General features: G+C 55.8%; 1 protein-coding gene across 6 annotated transcripts; it reads right to left on the bottom strand.

The window, feature by feature from the left end:
- Positions 1–5: 5 nt before the first annotated feature.
- Positions 6–26,842, bottom strand: ADCK5 (aarF domain containing kinase 5). 6 transcript variants are annotated; one of them, XM_053249953.1, is made up of 15 exons: positions 26,669–26,842; positions 20,415–20,518; positions 19,433–19,582; positions 18,607–18,682; positions 17,736–17,936; positions 11,305–11,445; positions 10,977–11,090; positions 4,152–4,283; positions 3,372–3,455; positions 2,976–3,057; positions 2,138–2,216; positions 1,929–2,020; positions 1,557–1,839; positions 397–513; positions 6–277 (listed from the first exon to the last, which is right to left on the bottom strand). In XM_053249953.1, the coding sequence occupies exons 1-15, from the start codon at positions 26,825–26,827 to the stop codon at positions 163–165; spliced, it is 1,929 nt and encodes a 642-aa protein (XP_053105928.1). In that variant the 5' UTR covers positions 26,828–26,842; the 3' UTR covers positions 6–162. The 6 variants fall into 6 exon arrangements, with proteins under 6 accessions (XP_053105928.1, XP_053105930.1, XP_053105927.1 ...); XM_053249955.1 differs by having other exon boundaries at positions 1,581–1,839; XM_053249952.1 differs by having other exon boundaries at positions 11,305–11,462; positions 17,736–17,931.
- Between the last annotated feature and the right edge of the window lie 1,011 nt (positions 26,843–27,853).

Raw genomic sequence — 27,853 nt, 5'->3', positions numbered from 1 at the left:
CCGAGTTCTGCAGCTGCTAGAATTTTATTAATACAAAAAAGGAGAAGGGTCCTTTCCCAGATCAGGAGCACCAACAGCCAGCCTGTCCTCCGTCAAGCCCTCCTTCCTGCCAGGATCCGGACACGGTGACGCCAGGTTGCTCCCCCAGCAGGCCGCAGGCCTTCAGGCTTGCAGGTACTCGTAGATCTGCTCCTGCTGCTCGCTCTCTTGCAAGAAGCCCATATAGACCAGGAAGCGTAGGAGGGAGGTAGTCAGCCTCATGGAGGCTATCTGCAGTCTGGGGGATGGGGGGGGGGGAGGAGAGGAAGGGGGAGAAAGTCCACAAGGGAGACTGAGCCTGTGCTTCTGGGGAGAGGTGGGAGCCCTTCGTTCTCACACACTCGCCCACCTACCTACCTGAGCTTAGCCTCAAATAGGAGGCTGTCCCAGATGGCACGGATCCAGCGGGAGAGGAACATGCCGGTGATCCCGCTGCACTTCTGACTCACAGTACGGCTCCAGCATTTCACAGCACTGTGGAAGAGTCAAGCATGAAGGGGGCTGGGGCAGGGAGCGGGGCACCAGCATCCACCATCTCCCCTCCCCAAACGCCGCCTGTGTGTAGGGCCAGAGTGCAGAGGTGCCTGCTACACTTTGGGCTGCTTTCCATTTCGTGGGTTGCCTGTTGTCAAAAGGCATCCTCGAGAGATCCAGTGCCCCCGACTGGGGCGAGGCCTGGCCACCTGCGCTCCACCCAAGGGCCCCTTGGCTCAGACACCATGGATGCCCCGTCCAGAGTGACACCCACACCAGGCATCGGCCATATGGCTGCAGGACAGTCTTACCTTCGTGTGGCTGGAGGAGCAAGCCAAGCAGCCCAGCCCAGCCCTCGGGCGCAGGGGGCCTCGCAGTCTGCCTTTGCAGCTGCTGACGTGGGGGCTGGTGCTCCTTCCACCCTGTGTCCGCTGGACGCCGGCAGCCTGCGCCCAGGGCTCACTTCTTGGCCGTTCTAGTCCAGGGAAGAACCTCAAAGCCAAGGAAGGGAGCAGCACTACTTCTGGCCTGGAGCTGCACCATTCCCAGGAAGCTCCCGTTCCTCCTCTCCCCGGCCAAAATGTGCTGGGGAAGGGAGGAAGCCCAGGGCGTGGTCTCCGCCACAGGCCAGAGCTAGCCAGGAGGCACCAGCCTGCCCCCTCCGGCCCCTTTCCCTGCAGTCTGCATCCCACCGCATGCAGCCGGCAGAGCCAACAGTCGTAGCTCCTCCACTCGGTTATTCTGCAGTGCTCAGACCTCCCTTGGGACACTGGTCAGCAAAACGCAAGTGGAGGGGCACCTGCCTGCACACACAACCACTGCCGCCAGGGAACTGGGGGAACAGAGCAGTTCCGCCCCAACTTAAGTGGCGTGTGACCAACATCCGTCCTTTGCAACGGGCACCGTCCTTGGTGAGCGAGGCGGCCTCCAAGCTCCCTTCCAGCTCTAAAAGGCCACGCCTCCATAAGCAGGCCTCGCGCAAGTCGAGCCACAGGCTGCAGGAGAAAGGGCCCACAAGGCCCACTCCTCCCCCGGCCCCTCGCCTCCTTGCACAGCCTGCTGCCCACCTCTTGGCCATGATGTAGTAGCGGTCCACGGGGGCCCCCAGGGCCACGTTGATGCCCCGGACGGTGTTGATGTTGCGGAAGACGAGGAGCATGGAGCGCGGCAGGTCCTTCAGCACCTGCATGATGCGGTCAAAGTGGTTCTTGGCCATGTCCTGCATGTAGGCGGCCTCCTCCCGGGTCAGCACGTTGGACAGCGCCAGCTGGGTCATGCTGATGGGCCGCTGCAGCAAGATCTCACAGAAGAGGAAGTAGTCCTGAGCTGCAGGAGGAGGAGGAGGGCTGAGCGCCAAGGGCCAGCAGGGTGCCGAGAGACCACCACCCTGACCGGCAGCCCCGCCAGCCACTCACCTCTCACCCCCAGCTGCTTGGAGCACGCCTGCATGGTGGCGTCGTCCCGCAGGATGATGGCTCGCCACAGCTTGCAGAGCGCTTCCCGGTCCCTGGGGGGAGGCACGAGAGCCGTCAGTCCTGTCAGAGGGGCTTCTGGCCAGGGAATCACATGGTTCCCCTCCGCCCACCCCGCTACTGTCCGAGGCCCCGTCCTGCCTGGTCCTTACTTATCTTGGAGGAACTCGTACAGGCCGTGATCCAGGAGAATGAGCTGGGCCTTCCCATCGGGACCCCTCCGCACCAACACTGCAACAAGCAGAGCGAGGCAGGTGAAAGGGTCTTCCCCCCGCCCCGCCAAGTAAGGAGAAAGGCCCCCAGCCCAGCCCCAACCCTCCAGGACAGAGGGCCTCAGGAGGGGTGCCACCACAGCCCACCTCAACCAGTACGGCCTCCCAGCTTCAGTTTCCCGTCATAGGCACATAGGAAGCTGCCCTCTGCTGAGTCAGACCCTTGGTCCATCTAGCTCAGGATTGCCTTCACAGACTGGCAGCGGCTTCTCCGAGGTTGCAGGCAGGAGTCTCTCTCCGCCCTCTCTTGGAGATGCCGCTGCCAGGGAGGGAACTTGGACCCTTCTTCTGCTCTCCCCAGAGCAACTCCATCCCCTACTGAGGGGAATCTCTTGCAGTGATGCTCACACTTCTAGTCTCCCATTCATAGGCAACCAGGGCAGACCCTGCTTAGCTCAGGGGACAAGTCATGCTTGCTCCCGCAAGACCAGCTCTCCTGATCTTGACCCTGATGCTTGGAAACCGCAGGCCACAGGACGGCTGCCAAGCCCCACAGAGCCTCCTCTCCCCACAATGAAGCCCACCCCCACCCCCCGCCATGTCTCTCATGGGAGTTGCCAGTCACCACCCCTCTCCTTCCGAGGCACACATCCGCCTCAAGCAGCAGCTGTGGGGGGCGGGTCAGACGGTGGCCTGGCTGGGCCCAGCTCCGTGAGTCCAGGCCGGCTTGCTCCCCGCGCCTGCATCCCCCTCCCCTCCTCCTCGCAGCCTGCCCTACCGTTCCCTGGGTGGGGGTCGGCGTGGATGAAGCCCGTGTAGAAGAGCTGCTCTGCAAACATCCGGATTAACTTTTCCGCGGCCTGCAAGGAGAGACAGAAAGGGAGGCGAGTCCAGCTGACTGCCACCACCCGAATGACTGACACGCCAGAGGCTCAAGCCACCCCCAACATCTGGGGCAGGGAGGGGGAGAAGAGAACCATGTGCTCATTTGGCCGCAGAGGGTGAAGGAGTCCAGGGAGGGGTTGGGCCAAAAGGCAAGAGGCTTTCCCTTTACAGCACAGACGGAGAGCAGAGAGGCGGCAGCTGTCTCTGGGGTGGAGCACAAAGTGGGCAGGTTCTGCAGCTCAGGGGAGCTGCCCTCTGCTTGTTCAGACCTGCCCCCCCCCACACTCACATCCTTGGGCTGCAGGCCTTGCCGGTGGATCCCCTCCACGTCGTTGATCTTGCAGGCTTCATAGAAATCAGCTGTCAGGACGCGCTTTGGGGAGTGAGAACGTGGTTAGCAGGGAGGCTGAGGAAGGCCAGCCCTATCGCCAGAAGCTTCTCTGCTTTGATTGCTTCCGCCCTGCCCTTGCGGGGACAGACCTGCCAGTCTCTGTGAGGCTCTCCCCGCAGGCCTCAGCACAGAGGCTGCAGACCCCCCTCCCAAAAGCTGGTCTTTGCCACACGGAACATTTAAGCATTCAGACAGACACGGCGCCTGCAGCCAACACAGACACCTTTCGCCCGAGAAGCCACAGCACAAATCCACTCTCTGGGAATGGCTTTGGTAGGGAAGACGCTGCCTGCTCCCGGGCCAGCCCAGGGGTCCACCTGGCTCAGTGCGCTCTACACTGACTGGCAGCGGCTCTTTCCCCGGCCTACCTGGAGAGGATGCTGCCAGGCAGTGAAGCTGGGACCTTCTGCCACCACCACCCTGCCCCATTGGGGTGAAGGCGGCCACGTTCCAGCGTGCCCTCTAGCAGGGATCCCCAGGGGTTGTGGACTACAACTCCCATAATCCCTGAGCAAAAGCCACTGTGGCTGGGGATTCTGGGAGTTGTGGTCAACAACATCGGGGAATCCCTGTGAGAGGGAATACGGCCACGTTCCCTTTCCCCGGAGCAATTTCTCCGGGCCTCGTTCTCCAAGCGCAGAGGACACAGAGCCCCTCTCCCACTCGCCCGCCACACACCTTACTGCTCTTGTCCCAGTACACGTGAGGCACCACGACGAAGCTGAAGTGCCCCAGGTCCTGGGCGCAGCGCTCGGCATTGCGAGCCTCGTTCTCAAAGTCAAGCTCCTGGGCCAGGGTCCCCTTCAGATCCTGCAGCGAGAGGGAGAGAGAGAGAGAGAGAGTGTGTGTGTGGGGACAGCCTCTCCTCAGCCACAGAAGCCGGGAAAGCAGCTGCAGGGGACGGGGGCAGCAGCAGGCATGTCAAATGGGCAGCACCTCAAGACCCCTTGCGGCATCACAGGGGATGCTGAGGTGTCCTGCTTAGATCGTGGGGGGCACTCCAGTTCCATCCAGTGTTCCCTCTACGGCGTGCGCACATGCCTGCACTCACATTTTGTTTTATGTCCACTCTGTTAATTTTAGAGCCTGCTCAGGTGTTATTTTTATACACACACACACATTCATTCATTCGATTTCTATACCGCCCTTCCAAAAATGGCTCAGGGCGGTTTACACAGAGAAATAATACATAAATAAGATGGATCCTTGTCCCCAAAGGGCTCACAATCTAAAAAATCAAGAAGCTCCCACTCTGAATGCTTGTGTGCACACGCCGGATACTCCCACCCAGAAGAAAAAAAAACTTATTCTACACAGGGATGAAAGAAATTAGAGAGAACACTGGTTCCATCCCAGCATCCTCTGCAACCCTGAAGCCTACGTCTCGCCAAATATCTTGGGGCAATGGATGCCGGGACCTGTCTCCCCCTCCTCCCAACAGGATGGAAGGTCTTTGAAGAGCCACCTGCTCCACCGCGTGAAGCAACGCACCTGACAAGGTCATGGGGCAGGGGGCTGCTCCACAGGTCAAGCTGGGTGAAGCCGGAGCATGGGTTCACTCACCGTGAAGGCTTCTTCTGGTTGTGGGGTCAAGGACATCTCCATGGGTTATTTCCCTCATGAGTCCAGAGGCAGGACAGTTTTGATTGGCTAATAGATAAAAACACGCCCACTCGAGCCTGAGGGGAGATAACCCCAGCCCAGTTTTTTCGGGCCAAGTCATGTAAGGCATCACAATAAGTGATATATATATATAAGCAAATTGAACAATTAACAGTAAAAGGTAACAAAAAAGACAAAAAGAATCAAGGCCTCTAGCCAGCTGACCATGAGAGTTATTGTAAAGTTTTCATTGCGTCCTATGAACTTTACGTTACCAGGCATGCAACTATATTTGATAGATGGTCTCCCATGAATAGACAAATGCGCCAAGCCGGGAGGGCCGAGATGTCCTTGACCCCAGCAACCAGAAGAAGCCTTCACGGTAAGTGAACCAATGCTCCATTCCCAGTTGCTGGGGTCAGGGACATCTCCATCGGACATACCACAGCTTGTAGTAATCCAGGGAGCGAGCGCCCTTGTCTATTCCTGGGGAAGCACCCGCTGCAGAACTCTTCTTCCAACAGCTGCTTGGGCTGAAACACAAGAGTCTATTTTGTAATGCCTGGTAAATGTTGATGCACTTTCCCACGTTGCTGCCCTACAAATGTCTTGTACTGGGGCATTCATGGAAAACGCAGCCAATGTTGCTGCTGACGTAGCTGAGTGAGCAAATATATGTGTAGGCGGTCGAAGACGTTGGGCCTCATACGCCAGCGCTAGGCAGGCCGTAATCCATTTCGCAATGGTAGAGGACAACACCACCTTTCCTATGGATCCAGGAAGAAAAGAGACAAATGGGGAGTCTGTTGTTCTCAAGGAAGCCGATCTCTTAATGGAGGCTTTGAGACAATGTCACACATCCAACTTGTGCCACTGCTTTTCCTTCACATGTGTGGGATGTGGGCAGAAGGATGGCAGAAAAACGTCCTGAGACTGATGAAAAGGTGGAATGTACAAATGGATCTGGGATGAGACGTACAGAATCTCTTTGAAAAACACAGTATGATTTGTGGATGGAAAGGACTTGCAGTTCCGAGACCCTTCTTGCCGAAGTGATAGCAATCAAGAATGCTAACTTGAACGACAAAATTCGTATAGGTATATGTGCCAGAGGCTCGAAAGGTGGGAACTGCAAGGCCCTTAATACCGTGTGTAGGTCCCATGTAGGAAACCTATGTATAGCTGGCAGCGATAACAATGTGGCCCCTCGTAGGAACCTCTTCAGACGGGGATGTGTGTGCCAAGATTTTTCTTAAAGGCCAGAGATTAGTCGCACTAAGGATGCTGCTTATCTCCTTAGTGTGTTTGGCTTCAGGCCTCGCTCTAGCCCTTCTTGAAGAAATTGCAATAGATGTTGAATTGATGCACTGCCCCTAGGTAATGAATGCCATGCCATCCATCTCAAAAAGGCCCTCCATGTGCACTGATATATTTGATTTGTCGAGGGTCTACGGGGACGCATATAAGAGGCCATCTGGGCCACTGAGTTGATAGTGTGTCTATGCCCTCTGCTCCCCCACATGGAAACCTTGTCATAAATCTTGGCAACTGAGCATTCTGCAGTGTTGCAAATAAGTCCATGACTGGTGTTCTCAGTCGCTTTTTGATTTCTTGGAAGATCCCTGGATTCAAGGCCCATTCGCCTGGCATGAGGTCCTCTGGGCTCAACCACTCTCCTAGCTGATTTTGGTCTCCCTTCACATAGCGGGCTGTCATGGATACCAGGTGTATCTCCACCCAGCTGAGCAGCAAGACTGCTTCCTCGTGAAGAGACCTTGAGCATGTGCCTCCTTGCCAGTTTACATGTGCTTTTGTCGTTGTGTTGTCCGTCCTCACTATGACATGGTGGCCCTGAAGAAGCTGTTGGAAAGCCTCCAGGGCTAAATAGATAGCTCACAACTCCAGCCAATTTATGCTGTGTTCCTTTTTCTATGGTGACCAAGTACCCTGGGCTGATAGCTGTTGGCAGTGTGCCCCCTCAGCCCCTGTTGCTGGCGTCCGTGGTCACTATTAGTTTGGGTGGGTCCAGAAACTGCTTTCCTTGTAATAGATTTTGAGGTACCAGCCACCAGTCAAGGGACATGTGTACCTGTGGTGGAATATGAAGGAGGATGTGTCTTTTCCTGGCGATGGCATATTGGTATTGCAATACGAACCACCGTAAAGTTCTGAGATGGCACCTTGCCCACGAGACCACTTCCAGTGCCGTGACCATTAGGCACAAAATTCTCGGCAGTGTGGCGAGTAATATCGCTAATGCTGCAAGCGCCTGTCGTATCTCTGTGGTGATCGTCAAGTACCGATCCCGAGGCAAAAAGAGACGGTCTTGTACTGTATCTATTATCACCCCCAAGCGTTGGAGTCTGTGCGAAGGTTCCAGCTGACTTTTTTCCTGATTGACTAGGAATCCGTGTTCTCCTAGGGTTGTCAGGGTAGTTAACATATCGCGTTCCGCTGCAACCTTTGAGCGTGATTGAAGGAGAAGGTCGTCCAAGAATGCAAATATTCAGACTCCCTGCAGGTATAGATGTGCCATGATTGGCGCCAGCACCTTTGAGGACACGCAGGGGGCTGATGAAAGTCCGAATGGGGGAAAAGTGTATTGATAGTGTCGCTCTGCGTATTAGAATCTGAGAAGATGTCGACTGCCCAGATGGATACGCAGAGAAGCCTCCCTGAGGTCTATTGATAATAGGAGGCCGATATGATGAAGAGCCTCTGCTACGGACCGCAGCATCTCCATCCGGAAACGTTCGTGTCTTACCCATCTGTTTAAGTACTTTAGGTCTTCTCGGCGGCTCTTCTCGACCCGTCCTTTTTGGGGATGGTGAACAAGATAGAATAAATGCCCCTCCCCTCCTGACCGAGTGGGACTTGTTCCACTGTACCTATGTTCTCCAAATGCTGAGTCGCTTTTAAGAGCTCTGTGTGTTTGATAAAAGAGCGTGAGCGCAGTGTTGGAAGGAACCTGTGGGGAGGAAGGGGCATCCAGTTGTATCTCGACTGTATGAACCCAGCTGTCCATCATGGACGCTTCCCATGTGTGGAAGTAGTCCAGCAAGCGGCCTCCTAATTTTGCTGTGCCTGAGTCATTGCTGAGACTTGGTTTGCTTGCCTTGGATAAAGGATTGCCTCATATTTCTGAAACCCCTAGTAGAAGCACATTGGCGGTTCCATGAACCATGTTGGGTTCTGAAATCTCTATCCTGGCCCCTAAAGGACCGGAATCCACGAAAGGGCTGGAAAGGCTTCTTGAAAACTGGGTGCTCAGTTTTCTGTCGTGCAGATAGCATAGTTTTTCTTTTGTCCCTTGACTCGACTAACACGTCCCTCAAGGAAGCGTCTCCAAACAATTTGGTGCCATCATAGGGCACTAATGTTAAATTGTTCTTCGACATGGGGTCCACTTGCCAGTTTTTCAACCTCAAGTGCCTTCTGCCCACAACGGACGCCACTGATGTCCTTGAAGAGAATCTAATGGAATCTAAGGTTGCGTCCGCCAAAAAGGCCTGGGCCTTTTGGGTTTTCACAAAATTGTTGCCTCAGTTTTGCTGGGTTCTAAGGTGGTTCGTTGAGTAGATCATCCACCCACAGGAGTGAATCTCTAGCCACCATGGATGCAGCTGCTGCTGAGCGTGTAGCCAGTGATGTGTTATTGTGCACCCTTTCAAGTGTAAATTCTGCCTTTTTATCCGCATGGTCCTTCAGCGTGACCTCTCCGTCCCTAGGGACCAGAAAGCTAGATATCAATTGCGCTATTGGCACATCCATATTTGGCGTCTTTAATAGTTCTGATGATTCTTGTTGGAATGAATGAAAACGATTTGCCACCACCGCTGGCTTCCTGTTTGTTGTGGGTAATAACCATTCTGGCCTAACGGCTTCAGTAAAGTCCTCAGGCATCGGCAACAACATGTCCTTAGGCTTAGCTCTGGGGAATACCAAGTCCCCCTTAACAGCAGGTGCTGGCTCTGGTGTAACCTTAGACTGTAGACCTATTGCTGCAATTACTTTGGTCATAAGGAGGTGAAAGTCCTCTGAGACAAACAAACGCTGCGAAGTATTTGTTGATTCAAAATCCTCCCCCTGCCTGACCATTCACCCTCCGCCTTATCAGGAGCAATATCAGTATCCAGATAATCTGCACCTGGCCTCTCTGTTCCCTCCTCAGGGTTAGCCTCTAAGTCAAACGCAGGCGTAGCAATGGCTTTGCGTTTTGAATGCAGTAGAGGCCTGGGACTGAGTGCATCTGGTTCCCCAGATTCCTGACCTGACTCTTCAGAAGAATGTTGGACCCGAGTCCTTGGTCTAGAAGGCTGAGTGGGCTTAGCGCTTACTGCAGCAAGACCACCTTAATATGCTTCTTTTTGCGCTTCACCTTTTTAGGTGGGCTGTCTGAAGCGGTAGATGAGGCACTATCAGAAGGGGAGGAAGCCCCCCTTTTTCTCCTTGACTTTTTGCCCTTCTTCTGTGGCCTGACCTGGTGTATAGTCTCTAGGATGGCATTTCTGAACCAGGCCTGCCATTCTGGAGGGACTGCCTTTGGGACATTCGGAGGGGCATTCAGGTGGGCCGTTGAGGGACCTGCTTGGACCATCTTTCTTAACCGCTGCTCCTTGCCCAGGACCCCGACGCCCCGTTACCTCCATTGCCCTCAGGGCAGTGTGCCTCGAGGTCGCTCTCTCAGACACTCACTCCCTCTTTCACGCCAAAACAGTGCCATCTTGTGCGGTACCCGCCATCTTGTGGGCCGTCGCTGTTGCCGTGTCCACGTTTTTCGGCGCTCCCAAAGCCCTAATTTCCTCTGATGTTGAAGGAGGCTTTGGTAAGGGGAGTGGTTTTAAGGGCTTAAAGCCTGCCTCTAAAATGGACAGTGCTTCCGAGCGTCCTTTCTGAAGTGGTGGCTGGGAGATTTGCAAGGCGTGCCGGGCCACCGCGAGTCTCGCAGCCATTCGGTGAGATACTTGCTGCGGCTCCGGCAGTTTAGCTCCAAGGCAGCCGGTGCCGACGCTACGGTTGAGGCTAAAGGCTGGGGGTGACGAGCCTGGAGCTCTAGTCGCCTCCGGAAAGCCTCCTCTGCGTCCCTTTCCCTTGGGGACAAGAATCAATTTGTTGCTCCATTCAACGGGGAAAGGGGAGAGGCAGGGACAAGCAGAGGCAGAGAGGGGATGAGACACAAAAAGGGTTTTTTTTGTTTTTTGTTTTATATGACAACTAAGGAAATATTAGGAATTTGTAGAGAGGAATGGACAAACACAAACAATATATATAAGTAACAGAAAGGATTTGAGGAGAGAAGATTTTACGCTGCCTGGAGCTGCACAAGACAGAAAGAACTGGGGCGGAGTGATCCCCCTCAGGCTCGAGTGGGCATGTTTTTTAATCTATCAGCCAATCAAAACTGTCCTGCCTCGGAGCTTGTGAGGGATATAACTCATGGAGATGTCCTTGACCCCAGCAACCGAGATCTGCTTGTCGTGCACACACAGGACAGGGACTTCCCAGTCTTTACCCCCCCCAGACTCTGCAGTGCTCTCCCCTGAGCGGGGCTGCAGTTTCCTCCCTCCTGGCCCTTCACAAGCCGCTATCTTTTTTATTTATTTTTTTAAGAGGCCTTGGAGTAGGAGAGTGATCTGTGGAACTCTCTCCACAGTGATGCTCTGCTGTGATGGGTGTCATGCTTTAATGCTGTTCACTGATTTTTAAAATGTTGTCTTTCATTGTATTTTTATATCGTACACCCCCTTGAGGCTATTTGGCAAAAGGAGATTTGACAGATAGAGGGGCATCTCTTGCTTGAGTGGAACAAAGGGGATCAGATCAGCACAAGATGCACAAGCAAGATGCACAAGCCCCTCCAGATTGTGCACAGACCTCCCCAGCAGAAGCCAGCCTTGATACCTTCAACACCCAACCGAATCCAAAACTGGGGTGTATCAGCTCTACAATCTGCAGCAGGAGCTCCAGGGTGCGGATGTCCCCATCAAACCGGTCCCTCAAGTCGATATACTGGACCTGCAGGAAGAGGGAGAGAGCAGTGCTGCTTAGGACCAGTTGCAGCGTCTGCGGCGTCACAGGAGAGTGGCCAAAGAGGGACCGGACGGCACTCAGGGCCACCATGGACGGCCCCGCAGGGTGTCGGAGTTCTGGCCGGCCTCAGACTCTGCTGTCTGGCACCACCTGGAGGCAGGCGCAGGCAGCACACCGGACCTCCCTCCCACTCACTCACCTTCACAGCCACGGGGGTGCCATCATGGAGACGGGCCCGGTGGACCTGGGCCAGACTGGCTGCAGCAATTGGCTGGTAGTCGAACTCCAGGAAGAGCTCGTCAGCTTTGGTGTTGAAGTCCTCTAGGAAGAGCTCATCAATCTGCAGCAAGAACAGACCTCAGGGAGGGAGCAGAAGAGGTTTGGCAAGCTTCTCCTGGCAGGGACTTCAAGACCCAGCCACATGAAAGGCAGAGGGCAGTGGGGTAATTCGGGGGCCCATCCGCCCAGCTAGGAAGTGGCTTCCCATTTCTTCCGATCAGCAGAGCTATCACACAAATACGTAAGGCTATACAGAAAGAAGCAGCAATTTGATATTTGGGAGTGGAGTTCAATTCTCTAGACAGGGTTTCTCCCACTTGGGTCTCCAGATGCTGTTGGACTACAATTCCCATCATCCCCAGCCACAGTGGCCAAAGTCCGTGTCTGGATGATGGGAACTGTAGTCGAACAACTTCTGGGGACCCAAATTGGAGGGACCCTGTTCTAAGAGAATGGAGCATTGGTACTCACCGAGAAGGCTTCTTCTGGCTGCTGTTGCAGAGGACATCTCCCTGGGTTATCATCCCATGCTCGCTCCAGGGCAGGACATATGCTAATTAGCTAAAGCTATAAAAGGAGCCGGATGGTAACCCCACCCAGTTCTTGCAGTTAACCAAGCTTCGAACGAAAGGAAACTCTGAAAACAGACATATAAACTTTAAGTAACGGAGAACAAGGAAGAAAACAGCAACAGGCGTAGACAAGGAATGTCCAGGAGCGTGGGACCACCTCGGGAGGACCGAGATGTCCTCTACAACAGCAGCCAGAAGAAGCCTTCTCGGTGAGTACTAATGCTCCATTCTTGGCTGCTGTGTGAGGACATCTCCCTGGGGACATACCATAGCCAGGAGACCCGGGGTGGGAAAAGGTCCCAGACTACTAAGGAGGGAGAACACGTTGCAGAACCCTCCTGCCAAAGGCAGCTTGAACAGAATGCATAACGTCCATCTTGTAGTGCCTGGTGAATGTGGACGGTGACGCCTATGTGGCCGCCCTGCATATCTCCTCCCATGGAGCATTGGTGGAGAATGCTGCCGAAGTGGAGGCTGCTCTGGTAGAATGAGCTGTGATCTGCTTAGGAAGAGCCAAGTGTTGAGACTCATATGCTAGAGAGATGCAGGCCCTGATCCATCGCCCTATGACCGCTGAGAACATTTGGCCCATTGAGGCCAGTAAGAAGGAAACGAATAAGGAGTCCGTCGCCCTAAAGGAGGCAGTTCTTTTAAGGTATGTCTTCAAGCAGCGGCGGACGTCCAGTTTATGCCACTCCTTTTCGCTAGGGTGAACAGGTTTGAGGCAGAAGGAGGGCAAGACTAAGTTTTGAGACCAGTGAAAAAATAGACATCACCTTGGGCAACACTGAAGGGTCCGGTATTAAGGTCACTGAGTCAGCAGAAAATATACAAAGCTTTGGATTGGCGGATAGCGAGGCCGATTCTGAAATTCTTCTAGCCGAGGTGACAGCCACCAGGAAAGCCAACTTCAAAGACAGGATACGTAATGAAATGGACTTAATAGGTTCGAATGGAGCCTTATGGAGAACCCACAGGACCTTATGAAGATCTCACGTCGAGAACCTATGTACGACAGGAGGGGACGTCAGCGAAGCTCCGCCAAGAAAACACTTCAGGTGGGTGTGGGACAGCAGTGACTTGCCCTTGAAAAGAGGAAGGACAGGCGCTAAGGCCGCGGTGTGTCGCTTGATGGTATTAGCCTTGAGGCCCTTATCTATGCTGTCCTGTAGGAATTGCAATAGATCAGGCAGAGAACAGGACCTCGGAGCCAGGTGTCTTCCTCTGCACCATCTGGTGAACACCCTCCATGTGCTTTGGTAAATGCGGTGTGTAGAAGGCCGCCTGGAGGCCATGAGGGTGTCAAGAACACTCTTGGAATATCCGAAGCCCTCTAGCAGTTCCCGTTCAAGTGTCAGGCGGCAAGTGTCATGTCAGATCCGGATGAAACAGTGGGCCTTGCGAGAGCAGATCTGCTGAGATAGGAAGGAACACTGGGGGTCCGGTTGCGAGGTTCAGGATTTCTGGAAACCGCCCCTCACGTGAACCGCTGAGAGGGAGGACAAATGTTGTTCATCCCAGTGAAGAAGAAGCACGGCCTCTTTCTGAAGAGAGCAGGACCGGGTGCCTCCCTGTCGACTGATGTGAGCTTTTGCCGTCACGTCTGTCTGGATGAACGTCCTTGCAGCTCAATCTGGTTTGGAAGGCCCTGAGAACTAGGCAAATTGCCCGAAGTTCCATCCAGTTCATGCTGTGGTCCTTCTCCTCCTGGGACCACTTGCCTTGTGCCAACAGATTTTGGCAATGAGCTCCCCATCCTCAAACACTCGCGTCCGTCGTGACTAGGATCCGAGGGGGGTCCAGAAAGGGCTTGCCCATCTCTAGGTTTTTTCTGCACAGCCACCACCTCAGCGAGGACCGAACTTCCTGAGTGAGTTGGACCCTCTTGGATGACTTGGAGGCAATTTCCTCCTGAAGGGGAAGCAGGAACCACTGCAAGCAACGTAGATGGAACCTCACCCAAGGGACTGAGTCGATGAAAGAGACTTGGAGCCCCAACAGCTGAGCCAGGAGCAGGACACGTGGCCTGTTGGCAGTCAAGGCCTTCGTAGTCATGGACGAAATATTGAGTCTGCGTTCCTCTGGAAGAAACATTCGATCTCTTGTGGTGTTGAGGACTACTCCTAAGTGTTGAAGGCTGAAGGAGGGAGCCAGATAACTTTTTGCATAATTGACTCGGAAACCATGGTCCGTCAGGGCTTCCAGAGTAATTTGGACATCTCTCGCTGCTTGGTTTCTTGATAGGATAAGCAAATCGTCCAGGTACGCAAAAAGATGCATCCTTTGCTGGCAGATGTGGGCCACTAGGGTGGTCAGCACCTTTGTAAATGTCCTCGGAGCCGAGGAAAGGCCGAATGGCAGGGCCCGATACTGATAGTGGGCTCCCCTGTAACAAAATCTGAGGAGATGGCAAGATAGAGGGTGAATAGGGATGTGCAGATAAGCTTCTGTTAAGTCCACAGAGGCCATGAGATCCCCGTGCTGTAGGCTTGCCGCATTGGAGCAAAGAGTCTCCATTCTGAACCTGCGCTTGCGTACCCACCGGTTTAAGGATTTTAGGTCGAGGACTGCCCTGTAGGTGCTGTCTTGCTTGGGCACTGTGAAGAAGATTGAATAAAGCCCTTGACGGTGTTCTAAGGGCGGGACAGGTTCTATAGCCGCAATGGCTAGCAAGTGGTCTATGGCCTGCTGAAGGATTCTGTGTTTTGCGATGGACCGGGATGCTGGGGTGGGTAGAAAGCGGCGTGGGGGGTGGCCTGACAGTTCTATGGAATATCCCTCCAGAATAGTTTACAATTGTCTGTGGTAGACGCCTCCCAAGCGTGATAGAAGTGTGAGAGGTGTCCTCCTATTCCCATAGAGTCATTGTGATTGGCGCTGTTTGTACTGTTGGCCTGACTGCTGGGGTCTGGGATTTGCCTTGGTTGTCAAGGTCTGGCCCAAAGCCAGGGAAGTTCTCGGCTCGGCTGCACGCTGTCGGCTGAATGACGAACATTGAATCTCAGCAATGAGTCGGAGTTTGGAGCTGTAATTTATGGAGCAAGCCGAGAGCTCCCAGCTGGTAGGAATTTATGGCTTGTCAGCCTTCAACAATAGCCGTTTGCTCCTCCTAACCGCTTCTAATTGTGTCCTGCGTTTAGAACACCTGCGTTGTTGCGGTGTCAGCGGTGTTCCAATGTCTAGTTCACCCTCTGATTGGTTCCTTACGCTTTCTGTTGACTCAGGCTGCTGAGCCTGTTCTAAATCATCAGCTGGATTTACTGCAGCTGTCTTAGGAACGCTGACAGCCGGGCTCTGCCCTTCAGACATTCCTGACTCGGCTGGAAAGCCGAAAGCTTCCCCTTCCTCCTCGCTGTCGGAGCTCGAGGGCATGACACTGGTGGGGAAAGGTCCCTTCGGCCAATTTGGGCGTCTCTATCTGTTGTCCCTCTCACAAGGGCGAAAGGAGGAACGAAATGGGCGATATTGGTGCTGTTGCATTTGCCCCCTACGAAAGGAGCGCAGCTCGTCCCTCTTAGCTGCGGTAGGAAGGGCTTTTCTCCTATCGTTGGTTTCAATGAGGATGTCCTTAAGTGCATCATCCCCAAACAACTTAGTCGCTGAGAAGGGAACCGCCACCAAGTTGGTTTTGGAAGTCGAGTCAACCTGCCAGTGGGAGAGCCATAGGGTCCGTCTGGCAATCACGTTAGTGGCTGTAGCCCTAGCTCCAAAACGAACCGCGTCTAGTGTGGTGTCAGCAAGGTACGCTTGCGCCTTCTGGAGCTTTAGTGTGATCTGGCGAGACCTAGCTGGATCTGGAGGTGGAGACTGAAGCAATTCATCAGTCCAAAGCAGTGCTGTGTGATATTATAGAGGCAGCTATGGAGGCTCTGATAGAGAGAGAAATGCAGTTGTTACTTTTCTTTAACTGTACTTCAATTCTCTTTTCAGCTAGGTCCTTCAGAACCGACTCGCCGTCCCGGGGCAGAGTTGCTCCCAAGGTCAGGGCTGCCACATGGGCATCCATTGGAGGAGTTTGGAATTGTGACGCTGCTGAAGGGACAAACGCATAGTGTTTGTTAGCTAACGGAGAGACCTTTTTCTGGACCGCTAGCGCTTGCCATTTCTGCTGCAGAACCTCTTCTTTCCCCCTTTACGCTGTTGCAGAGCTTGGGACAGGGCATTATTTATCCAGAGCTTCCAGCTCTCGGGCATATCTGCCCCCGGCCCTGAAGAGGCGGAGGGAGCAAGGAGGGGAGACGCACCCAGCTTGCCCGCCAAACTTGGCCCAATAGGTTCGAGGAGCGGGGGGTATCCCCCGATAAGGCTTGCATTGTAGCTATGGGAGGGGGTTGGGAGCGGCCCTCCGCTGAGCCCGTGCCTCCCGGGAACTGCCGCTCTAGCCCCCCCTCCTCCGCTGGGATCGGGACCTCCTCTTCTCCCGAGGCTCCGATGACCTGGCCGCCGAAAACGCCTCCAGAACTTGCGCCCTCCGCCGCTGTCTCTGAGCTCTCACTTGGCCCCCGTCTGCTTCGTGGGCGGAATCAAAATGGCGCCTGCTCACGCCACAGCGGCACGGCGGTCTTTCTTCGAAGCGCCCGCTACCGCAGTGGGGAGCAGTGCTGTGGATGGCCCTTCGCCCGGGGGGAGGGGGACGCAGTGGTCCTGGGCACGGCTGAAGCGGTTTGGGCGGTGGCCGCGTTCGCAGCGGAGCGGTCCGCTTTGGCCATTTGTGCCCTTTGCTTTTCCGTCCTGGACCTGAGGCCCTGGAGGCAAGGCACTCTGCTCTGCTCCATGGCAAAGGCGGGGAAGAGCGACAGAGCAGGGGAACGGAAAAGGGCGAGCGGGTGGTCAAGGAAGAAGCGGAGGGGAAAGAGGCTAGAAAACGAAATAAGGTTTTGTTTTGGGTTTTGTTGCTGCTGTTTTAATAACAGGAATAAAGAGCTGGAAAAGGGGTGTAAGCGGAATGAACAAGAAGGAATAAAGTGGGACTTAACTGGAGAAGACGGAAGGGGGAAGAAGACAGAAGCAAGGCTGAGAGTCCTTTCCTGGAGCCCTGGCAGGAGGAAAAGAACTGGGTGGGGTTACCATCCGCCTCCTTTTATCGCTTTAGCTAATTAGCATATGTCCTGCCCTGAAGCGAGCATGGGATGATAACCCAGGGAGATGAGAGCCCGCGTGGCGTCGTGGCCAGAGTGCTGGACTAGGACCGGGGAGAGCCGAGTTCAAATCCCCCTTCAGCCAGGAGACTAGCTGGGTGACTCTGGGCCAGTCCCTTCTCTCTCAGCCTAGCCTACTTCACAGGGTTGTTGTGAAAGAGAAGCTCAAGTATGTCGTACACCGCTCTGGGCTCCTTGGAGGAAGAGGATTATTACATATAAATGTAATAATAATAATAATAATAATAATAATAATAATAATAATAATAATGTCCTCACACAGCAGCTGAGAATTGTGGGTCTGATGAAACACAAGCATGGCCCTTTAACAAGAGCAAGAGGCGGCAGAAATGGAAGGGCCGTCTCAGACAGCACACACAAATGTGGTTAGGTCTTGGCTCCATGTGCCGTCTCCTGGCCTGGCGACGGGACACTCTTCCCCTCCCCAACCGCCCTCCTGCCAGTCTGAAGAATGCTGCTTCCGATTACGGTCAGAAGCCATGATGTCCAAACCCAGACCGAGACCTGAAACCCCCTTCAAGCCGTGGGTTTCCCACCATTGACCCCCGCCATAGGTCCCCCCTCTCCCCAACGCAAGCTCAGTGGCCCCAGCAGCCAGGCCCGCCCCTCTCCCCGCTCACCTCCCGGTAGCCGCGCTTGAGCGCCTTGTCCTCCAGCACCCGCAGGGTGGTGATGTATTCGGGAGGGAGGAGGTGGTTGAGGGCACACAGGCCTTGGCCCAGCTTGACGTAGAGGCCCCCGTTCTGGATGGCGCCCCGCACGATGTGCTGGGCTGACCGCAGGTGACAGGCTGAGACGGCCGCCTTGGACTCCGGGCTGTTCTGACCACAGGGGAGACAGTGCAAGGGGCAGCTGGTTAGCGAGGCCTGGGGCGGCGGCAGCCGTCTGCCCCACAGGGAGAAAGAGCAGGTTCTCCGGCTTCCCTGGAGAGCTCGACAGACTTCTGCCTGCTCCCAGCACCCCTCTCGGCAGGTCGCGACAAACACCTCCAGTGCCAGAGAGAGCATCTTTGCACCTAGGCAATTTCCTGAGGTGCCCCCTTCCCAGGCTGGTGGCAGCTTTTTGTATTTTTTTAAAGGTGGGGGAGCATCCAAATCTGCAAGCCCCCCCACCTGCCTCCCAAGTCCTGTGGTGCTGCCTCAGGAGGGTCCCCCGCCCAACCCATCTGTTTCTGAATGTGCGGTTTTGCTTTGGGCTGCCCTCCTCGAAGCAGCTTCTACAGCTCATGACCCCAGAGAGCCCCAAAGGGCCGCCAGCAGAGCAGCTCCGTAGCCCACACTGACTGTCTCCGGCAGCCTCATCACCAGCTGTGTTGAACTGAGCGCCCCCCCCCCCTCCACCAACTCCCAAACCAGAATCTTGCCATCAAGGAGCCAGGAATCCCTCCAGGCCACGGGGAGTTTGCTCCCCAAGACTTCTCGGTGACTAGCTCAGTGGGCTGGAGGGCTACAAAGCCCCAGTCGCCAGCAGCCCAAGGTGCAGGTGCTGTACCTCATCCAGGCCCCTCAGCAGGATGTGGTCCGTCCACCAGTAGTCCAGGGAGATCTGGATCCCCACCCGCAGGGACCTTTGAGGAAGAGGACAAGGCCCGTTAGGGACACACACCGCCACAAACCCGCCCCGCTCCCGGTCAGCAAGGGAGCGCTCTCTCGGCCTGAAAGACCACCCTTGTGTGCCCACAGGCTGGGGAGTCCCCTCTGGGCTGGCCAAAGGCCCCGTCGTTTGGGGCAGGCTCAGAGGTGCACCCAGAGGGAAGATTCTGGCGAGCCGAAGAGCGGGGCTTGGCGCTGGAAGGTGCGGGGCCCTCGGAAGGAGGACACCCCGATGCTTGCTAGTGCACAGCCCCCCATGGCTGGGAGGAGGACCCAGGAGGCTCCAGCGGGGCTCAAGCCCCACCAGCCTCTTCTTACACATTAGGAACAGAGGATGCTGCCTTCTACTGAGTCAGACCCCTGGTCTAGCTAGCTCAGTACTGTCTTCACGGACTGGCAGCGGCTTCTCCGAGGTGACAGGCAGGAGTCTCTCTCAGCCCTCTCTTGGAGATGCTGCCAGGAAGGGAACTGGGAACCTTCTGCTCTTCCCTGAGGGAAATCTCTTACAGTTCTGCTCACACTTCTGGTCTCCCATTCAAATGCAACCAGGGCAGATCCTGCTTGGGACACGTCATGCTTGCTACCACAGACCAGCTTTGTCTAGAATTTGATTTTTAACCGCTCTCTAGCATACAAGACTTGCCAGGGATGGGGAGTCACGGTGGAAAGCAAGAGCCACACCTGGGGAGGGGGCCAGGGCCCGGGGACCGCCCCAAGGGACCCACCTGATGAAGCGGCCCACGCCCTCCACCAGCAGCCTCATCCTCCGGCGTTCTGCCTTCTCCGCCATGGCGTAGTGGGCCCCAGTGGCCAGCGGGAGCCCCAAGGCCACTCCCAGGAGAAGCTTCTTCAGCAGCCCCCTCGGTCCACGAGAGCTGGGGGGGGGGCAAGCGGAGATGGGGAAGAGCATGTCCACGTCAACGCCCCAGACTCAGAGAGCCAGAGACCCGTCCCCCTCGCTCAGAGCTGCTGCCCAACTCCTGGGGGACGCTCGCCCCACCCACAGCCAGAGGAAGGGGCATAGCGAGCGAGGGGGGGGAAGGAAGGTGCCACAAGCCCGGCCTCCCCCTGGCACAGCTGGGCAAAAGCCTCCTTTCCAGAGCGCAGCCCGACAGGCACATCTCATAGGCTGAATCCAGGATTACCCAGATTACCGATAAGGCTAATTGGTGGGACTCTGGAGGGACATTTGCTAGCGAAAGAGGCGCCACGATTAGCCTTCTTTCGCCAGAGAGGGTATCTGCCCCCCCCCCCCGAAGGCAGAACGTGCTGCAACACACGGAAGGAAACGCAACGGGCAGAGGGTTCCGGCTGCAGCACTGTCCGTTAAAGGGAACCCGCTGCTAAGCATTTGCTTGGACTAATCCCATGGATTTTTTGCCCATTCCGGGTCAGAGGGAATCCTGCTGCCCAAATAAACCCCTCCCTTTACTAACTCTGCCTTACGGCCGGGAACAGACCTTTGAAAATGTGGATGCTTTTAGGATTTGCATCATGCATCGGCAGTGCAAGGGGGCTCTGCCATAGGAAGAGGGGCAGGGTCTAAAACAGCCTCAGAAACACGGGCAGCCTCTCACAAGGCCGCGGAGGAGCTGGTGTGCAGAACCACAAGGACCACCAACCCTTGGCTGAAGGCCAGGCATGGCTGCTCTCCCCCTCTGCCTCTCGGTCAGCCCCTCCCCACCACCTCCCCCCACCCAAGGATACCTGGGCAGCTGGGAGCCAGACTGCTGTCTGCAACGGGGCGCCGAGAGCAGCCATGGGTTCTTCTTGCGCTGGAGCAGGAGCAAGTGGAAGCGGCAGATCTGGGCCTGCAGAGGCGACACACAAAGGGGCAGCTGAAAGGGCTGCCAATGCAGGAGCTTCTGGCCAAGCAGACAAGGACACAGCAATGCCCAACTAGCTTGTGGAACTCACTGCCACAAGATGGGGGGATTGCCACGTCTTTTAATGGCTTTGGCGATACACGGAGAGAGGCCTCTGGGGTCCTACACTAGCACCACACGCTAGCTCTCAGAACATGGTCCAGGTTGGTCTGAGTATAGCTAGTGAAAACAGACATGCAGCTCATTTTCAAGTTAGCACTGTTCACAGGAACACAGGAGACTGAGTCAGACCCTTGGTCCATCTAGCTCAGGACTGTCTACACAGACTGGCAGCAGCTTCTCCGAGGTGACAGGCAGGAGTCTCTCTCAGCCCCATCTTGGAGATGCTGCCAGGGAGGGAACTTGGGACCTTCTACATGCAAGCATGCTCTTCCCAGAGTGGGCCCCATCCCCTAAGGGGAAGATCTCAGAGTGCTCACATGTTATCACCCATTCAAATGCAAGCCATGGTGGGCCCTGCTTAGCAAAGGGAACAATTTGTGCTTGCTAATGGCACAGGGGGGAAGCAACCTGCCTAGACAGCAGGAGGCTGTTGGTTCGAATCCCTGCTGGTGTGTTTCCCAGACTATGGGAAACTCCTATATCGGGCAGCAGCAGTGATACAGGAAGATGCTGAAAGGCATCATCTCATACTGCGCGGGAGATGGCAATGGCCCACCCCTCCTGTATTCGACCAAAGAAAAACCACAGGGCTCTGCAGTTGCCAGGAGTCGACACCGACTCGACGGCACCACCTTTCCTTTCCCCCTTTACCGCAGTGCCAGCTCTCCTCTCCATTCCTTTATTGACATTCTCCTGTCCACCCCCGGTTCATTTCTGAGGCTGCGTGAGGGAGACACTGACTGCCATGTCAGGGTGCCAGAGGTCAGACCCAGGGCCCTGCACCTCCCTGGGGACCCCCAACGTAGCACAGCAAGAATGAGAGATTCTTCTCATTCTGGGAGGGCAGGAACAACACCAAGTTGTTGCCCCCCCCCCACGCCTGCCCCCCAGAAAAGCTAGAGACAGCCGTGCTGCATGCAGTCATTCGGAAGCGGCAGGGAAGCGCATCTTGAGACACAGATCCACCCCGGGACCCTCGCATTTTGTTCTTTATATTATTACTAGTAATTTTCAGCCTGTTAAAATAACGGGCGCTAGTAGCCTTCTCCGCCTCTGCTGCCGACTCGCCCGGCTTCCCCCCTGCCTCCTCGCTTTGCCGGGGCCCCACCGCTGGCCTCCCCTTTCCGCCGCCCAAGAGTGCCGCCTGCCGCCGCCTCCACCTCTGGCCTCCCGTCCGGGTGGAGAGTTCCGCCGCCACCGCCAAGAATGCCAGCCGCCGCAGTGTTTCCCCTCCCCGTGGCCCGTTCAGACCTGCCGCCGCCTCTGCTCTCCTAGTGGCCGGGCCCGCCGCCGCCTCTGTCCTTTTCGGCGGGCGGGCCAGACCCACCGCCGCCTCCCGGCTTGTCCGTTCCCGTTGCAGCCGCCAACATGGCCGCCTGGTGCCAGCGGTCATGTCTCCCTCGGCATGTTCTGGGCATGCACTCCGTGCATGCCCAGAACAGCCGAGGGAGACACGGACGCACGCCAAGCACTTTATTATAGAGGATACTTAATTGTTTTCTATATTGTTCAGGAATTTGTTATACATACTTTCTGTTACCGTTGATGCTGAAATAGACTCCTCTGTTCTTTAGGTACTTTGTTTTGTGTTCTAGATCTCTATCTGTGTTTGGTGCCTCCCCTTTTCATTTTCTGTCTTCTCTAGGGTGGCCCCAGGCTTCTGGAACACACTCCCACGCGAAACCAGAACCTCCCCATCGCTGACTGTCTTTAAGCGACTCTTGAAAACACACCTATTTGAACAGGCTTTTAGTTTATAATATTTGAAAGTTTTGTTGGTGGCTATTTTAATTTGTTTTATATGATTTAAGGCTTTAATTATGGCTGTGTTTTAACTGTAAATGGCTCAGAGGTTTTATATGGGGCAGTATATTAATACAATAAATAAAGGTGTGAATCCTAACGTACAGCGAGGGCTGGGGCAACGCAGTGTCCCCTCTCACAGGGATTCCCAGATGATGCTGACTACAACTCCCATCATCCCCAGCCAAAGGCCACTGCAGCTGGGGATGCTGGGAGTTGTAGTGAACAAGACCTGGGAATCCTTGTTATAGGGGATAGATAGCGGGGGCAAGAGGCCATCAGGGCAGGGAGGGGCCCCCACACTGGTCAGTTTGGCATCTGGCTCCAGGGGTCAAGGAGGGCCAGGGCGGAGGGCACCCTCCCGGCAGCCGCTTCCTGCTGGCGTGAAACACCCGCGGAGGATCTGCTGCAAGACAGCCCAGACTTCCCAAACAGGAAGGGCAGGGAGGAGGAGAGAAGTCGCCGCCATGCCCTTGATCTCCTGTTCCTCACAAGCGAGAGGCTGCCAAGGCTGCTAGGCCTTTTATCAGAGAGGACATCTGCACGGGCAGATCCAGCCAAGGGAATCGTCATCTCTCTTTCTTGTCATACAATTATTACTAGTATTTATTACTTGTGGAATACCTAGAACACCAGAGTCCCAATCACACACGAAGCCCGTTCACACGTTATGTTCAACACACATACGGCAAGTGCACCGTGTACACAGGTATAGATCTGGAGGTACACAGGTCCAATCATTCATACAGGAACATAGGAAGCTGCCATATACTGAGTCAGGCCCTTGGTCTATCTAGCTCAGTATTGTCTTCACAGACTGGCAGCGGCTTCTCCAAGGCTGCAGGCAGGAATCTCTCTCAGCCCTATCTGGGAGATGCTGCCAGGGAGGGAACTTGGAACCTTCCCTGAGTGGCTCCATCCTCTGAAGGGGAAATCTTGCAATAATCACAAATCAAGTCTCCTATTCACATGCAACCAGGGCAGACCCTGCTTAGCTAAGGGGACAAGTCATGCTTGCTACCACCAGACCAGCTCTCCTCTCCTGTGTTATGCTGAACGCAAGTACAGAAGGACACTTCTTCTCTGTAGCAGGCTCTTGAAGGGCTGGATCCAGGTTCACTTTTAAAATGAACTCAGGTGCAGTCATTCACACAAACACCTGCACGAGTGTACAGACATTTGTACATTCATACAGCAAAATGTCCGGATCAGGCAATTCTGTTCCAGCCTTGTATGAGTGTATAGCGGACACAGGGACAATCAATCCCAGCAGCACCCTCCCTCTCTGCCCCATGCATTTGGGGGGCCTGTATGGACCCTTTTACAACAAACGCCATTCACACAAAGACATGTATGAGAGCACAGACATCTTGACACTCGTACAGCCAAAGGTCTGAAGAGGGGCTCAGGAGTTGCTCAAGAGACAGAGGCTCTCCTTGCAGACAGGTGAGCCACGAGAACAGCACGAAAAAGACCCCTACTCAGCATTTGCCTGGTGTTGCTTTTAAGGTGCTTGGAGCACACCCCAGACTACCAATCACCTTGCAGCAACCCTGTGAAGTCAGCAAGGGTTACCCATAGAGAAGGTTGACAGCAAGAGATGCTCCCCCCACCCCCGGCCACCCCCCAGGAGCTCAGCCAGGGGACTTGATGGCTCTGTGGCACTGGGCCATACACAGCGATTCGTGCCAATCTCTCAAGGCAGGAGGGCCAGCTGGGGTCCATCTCAGCAGTCCAAGAGGAAAACGTGCCTTCCTCAACAACTGCATAGGGCTGGAAAGACCCAGAAGCAGGAGCTCTTCTCCCCACAACTTGGCACCCAGAAGCCAAGACTACGGGCTACAGAGCAAAGAAACCAAAGCACCTCTTGCAGAGGTTAAGAAATCAAGGCAGCCCAAGAGTTGCAAGCCAGCCAGAGCGGCAGAGAAGCTCTCTCCACCCCACACATGGGGATCATGACTCATAGCTGGGCAGGGCAAGCACATCGCACCCTCTGGGCTGCTGGCATTTCTTTCAGTTGCCCATCCTGGGCTTCTTAGAGTTCAGACCCTGTCCAGGTCTGTGGCAGCGGCGCACACAAGCACCCACCCACCCCCAGGGCCCCAGACTCTGTGCTCCTTCCACCCCATCAGGACTGCCAAAGTCCCTTCCAGGACAAGATCTGCTTGGGCAGCCCCCCACATCCCCACCAGAAAGGGAGGGGACATTCCCAGGGGAAGAACAGCCAACGCCCCACCATACCCAGAGAGCCTCAGCCGGCAACACCATGGCAGGCACGGCAGCAACAGGGGAAGACCCTCCACCCCTCCCCGCATTTGGCTTCAGGATCTATTTAGCTCTGCAAGGCCTCTGCCTGTGCCATGTGCTGCCATCTGGGCTGCATCAGCCAAACCCGTGTGTGTGTGTGTGTGTGTGTGTGTGTGTGTGTGTGTGTGTAGAGAGAGAGGCAACGGAGGACTGTCCTGCCTTGTTGCAGGTGGGCAGTCTGGTCCTTTGCAACTCTATGGTTCCAGGACACAGAGGCTGCAGGCCAGCTGCCTAAAACCCCAGCAGTTTCCAAAAGGCAGGCAGGCAGCCCCAAGGCGCAGAGGCAGGAACACCACACACACTCACTCACCACCACCACCACCCCGCCGGGGCTTCCCAACCTTAGGCTCCCAGATGTTGTTGGACTACAACTCCCATCACCCCCAGCCACAGCAGAGCCAGCACCTCCCTCCCTCCTGCTCCTCTTTACAGTTTCGGAGACACCAAACTCAGCAGGAGAATCCCCGCTGCTCTCCCGCTTGTCCTTGCTGAAGGGAAAACTGGCCCGTTGCCAGCGGAGGGGGCTGCCTTCTTTCTGCGCTGGGAGCATCTCAAGGTTGGAGAGAGCGGCAGCTGCCAGCCTGCTGCTTGGAGCGGGGTGGACAGACCCCAGCTGGGCCCCCCATCCTTGGGCCTGGGCTTCTGGGAAACCCGGCTGCAGTGCTAGATTTCGAGAACAACATTTCTAGGACCCGCAGAGGAGACTGGCTGGCGTCAGCCCAAGTCTGGCAACAAGCCGCCTCGCTTTGAACTTGCAAAACAGCCCACAGTCACAGCTTGACAACGCTGATGTGTTGAGGCTGCGCTGCGGAAAGAACAGTTCTGCAGGACTAAACAACACAGATAGGTGGCCCGTTTGGAGAAAGACCACAAACTGCAAGATGCCGGCAGCTTATTTACATCCTCTCTCTAGCTGCTCCAAACAGCCTGGATTGCCGGGGGGGGGGGTCTGGGGGGCAGTGGGAGGGGGGCTCCAAAGGCCTTAAGGTCCAGGAACCAAAATTACCTGGCTGCACCTCTGATCCCACCCCCCCCTCCACCTCACCCCCCTGCAGCACAACTTGCTGAACAAGGAGATCCTGGTGCCTGGGGGCTTTGCAGTTAGGGGCTCTTGGCAGCCTGGGGCAGGGGTTCTCAAACTTGTAGTCCAACTGGCCAAGCCACTGGGGCTGGGGATGATGGGAGTTGTAGTCCACCAATATGGGGGGGGAGGACCCCCAGGTTGAGAACCCCTGCCCATGTGTGTTGGGATGCACGTCTCTTAGCTGGGCCGGGCGAGCTCTGTCTGGGCGACATGCCAGGCCAAGAGGTGGTGCTCCGGGCATGCCCTGAGAAAGGGGCCCCTCCCTGCTGCACTGAGTACTTTGAACTACAACCTGCAGCAGGGTGTGTGTGTGTGTTGCGGCGGCGGGGGGGGGTTACCGTAATGGGCTGAAGAGCGCACGCAGCCCTATTCCCAAAGGAGGCTGGCTGCTGCAGGCAGCTTCTAGGGGGTCCCATAAGAGTTCATCAAAACTGTAAACTAGAGAGGTGAGTCTGTGTGGAGGGACCCATAAGCTGCATGGAGCACCGGGCGCGGGGAAGTGTACCGTCATATGCTGCGTGGAGCGCACAGCCAGTGAGGGAGAGGAGAGGGCGCTGCCATAATGCTCCAGGCGGTGGCCAGGGTGGGGGGGGGAGGAGAGGGGCATCCCCGAAATGCTCCGCGAGGGCGGCACCTTAATAAGGGATGGGGAGACTACTTCGCTACCGTAACGACCTTAGTAGCCGGGCGGCTGCTGCTGCTGCTACTACTACCACTACTACTACCACGGTAGCCCCTCGGACGGGGGGAGGTCACGTGGGGGAGTCGCCTTTCCTCACCGTCCGCCGCAGCTCCATGGCATTCCTCCTTCCCGGACGGATTCCAGCCCGCCGAGCGGCGGTAACTAAAGCCGCCACGACCCACCCGCCTCGGCGCGCCCTGATTGGTCCGCCTGAGGAGCGGCCCCGCCCACCATCACGCCAGCCTCCCGAGGCCATTGGCGCTGCTGGGACCGCCCCCCCCCGGCTTCTCGTGAGTTCTGGCCCGCCCCTCCGGACCCGTCCAGGGGCAGCGCCGGGGAGGGGGCGGGGCCACACTCAGAAATGAATGGTCGCGCGAAGCCCCGCCCCCAGGCTCCGTCTCACTCCACCCCGTAGAGCTAGAAACAGTCTAGAGTGGCACGCGAGCTGCAGACCTGCCTGTAGCAACGGAGGGCCTCCAGGCAGCGGTCCTGCTGCTCCCGAGGGAGAGGCCTGGAAGTTCGCTCCAACCCGCGGAAGCGACTGCTGGAGGTTACTCGGAGCGGAGACGCTGCGGCCCGTTCCTCCTCGGAGAGCTCGGAAGTCCCCGCTCAGGGTCAGCTGGAGCGGCGCCTCTAGGCTGCTCATAGAGCAGATTATCCACGCGGCGTCATTTCTCTTTCTCTCTCTCGATGTTGCAATACAAACCAGGCTTTTGTTGCTGCTGCTACAACGGTCTTGGTTGGCTGTGACCTCAGTGCCTGCAGCAGCCTCTGGCTCCTTCTGAAGGACACAGGAAGCTGCCTGATAACGAGTCAGACACTTGGTCCATCTAGCTCAGTATTGTCTACCCTGGCTGGCAGCAGCTTCTCCAAGCAGGTGTCTCTCTCCAGGCAGGAGCAGTGATGTAGTTGCAAATTCAGAAGTAAAGGAGCTGTCCATGATGCTCTCCTGGCATCTATCTGGAGATGCCAAGGAGGGCACTTGGAACAGGCAAGCAGGTAGGTGCTCTTCCATGGAGCTATGGCTCTAAACCTCAAGGAGAATATCCTATAGTGCTCATATGTAGTCTCCCATTTAAATACAAACCAGGTTGGACCCTGCTTAGCAAAGAGGACAATTCACACTCGCTACAAAGGCAGGATGCCTCTGAGTACCAGTTGCAGGGGAGTAACAGCAGGAGGGAGGGCATGCCCTCAACTCCTGCCTGTGGCTTCCAGCGGCATCTGGTGGGCCACTGTGCGAAAAAGGATGCTGGACTAGATGGGCCTTGGGCCTGATCCA

This window comes from Hemicordylus capensis, chromosome 4, assembly GCF_027244095.1.
Source record: "Hemicordylus capensis ecotype Gifberg chromosome 4, rHemCap1.1.pri, whole genome shotgun sequence".
NCBI classification, from domain to species: domain Eukaryota; kingdom Metazoa; phylum Chordata; class Lepidosauria; order Squamata; family Cordylidae; genus Hemicordylus; species Hemicordylus capensis.
Note: the sequence above shows the minus strand (reverse complement) of the source record. Positions and strands in the feature narration are given on the sequence as shown.

Bases quoted from the DNA above. Each gene is read 5' to 3' on its own strand.
- ADCK5 (XM_053249952.1), bottom strand. From the start codon at position 26,827: ATGGCCTCGGGAGGCTGGCGTGATGGTGGGCGGGGCCGCTCCTCAGGC. The intron at 11,091-11,304 runs GTGAGTGAGTGG...CTCTTCCTGCAG, and splicing joins GCACCCCCGTGGCTGTGAAG to GTCCAGTATATCGACTTGAG. The intron at 2,021-2,137 runs GTAAGGACCAGG...GCCTCCCCCCAG, and splicing joins TACGAGTTCCTCCAAGATAA to GGACCGGGAAGCGCTCTGCA.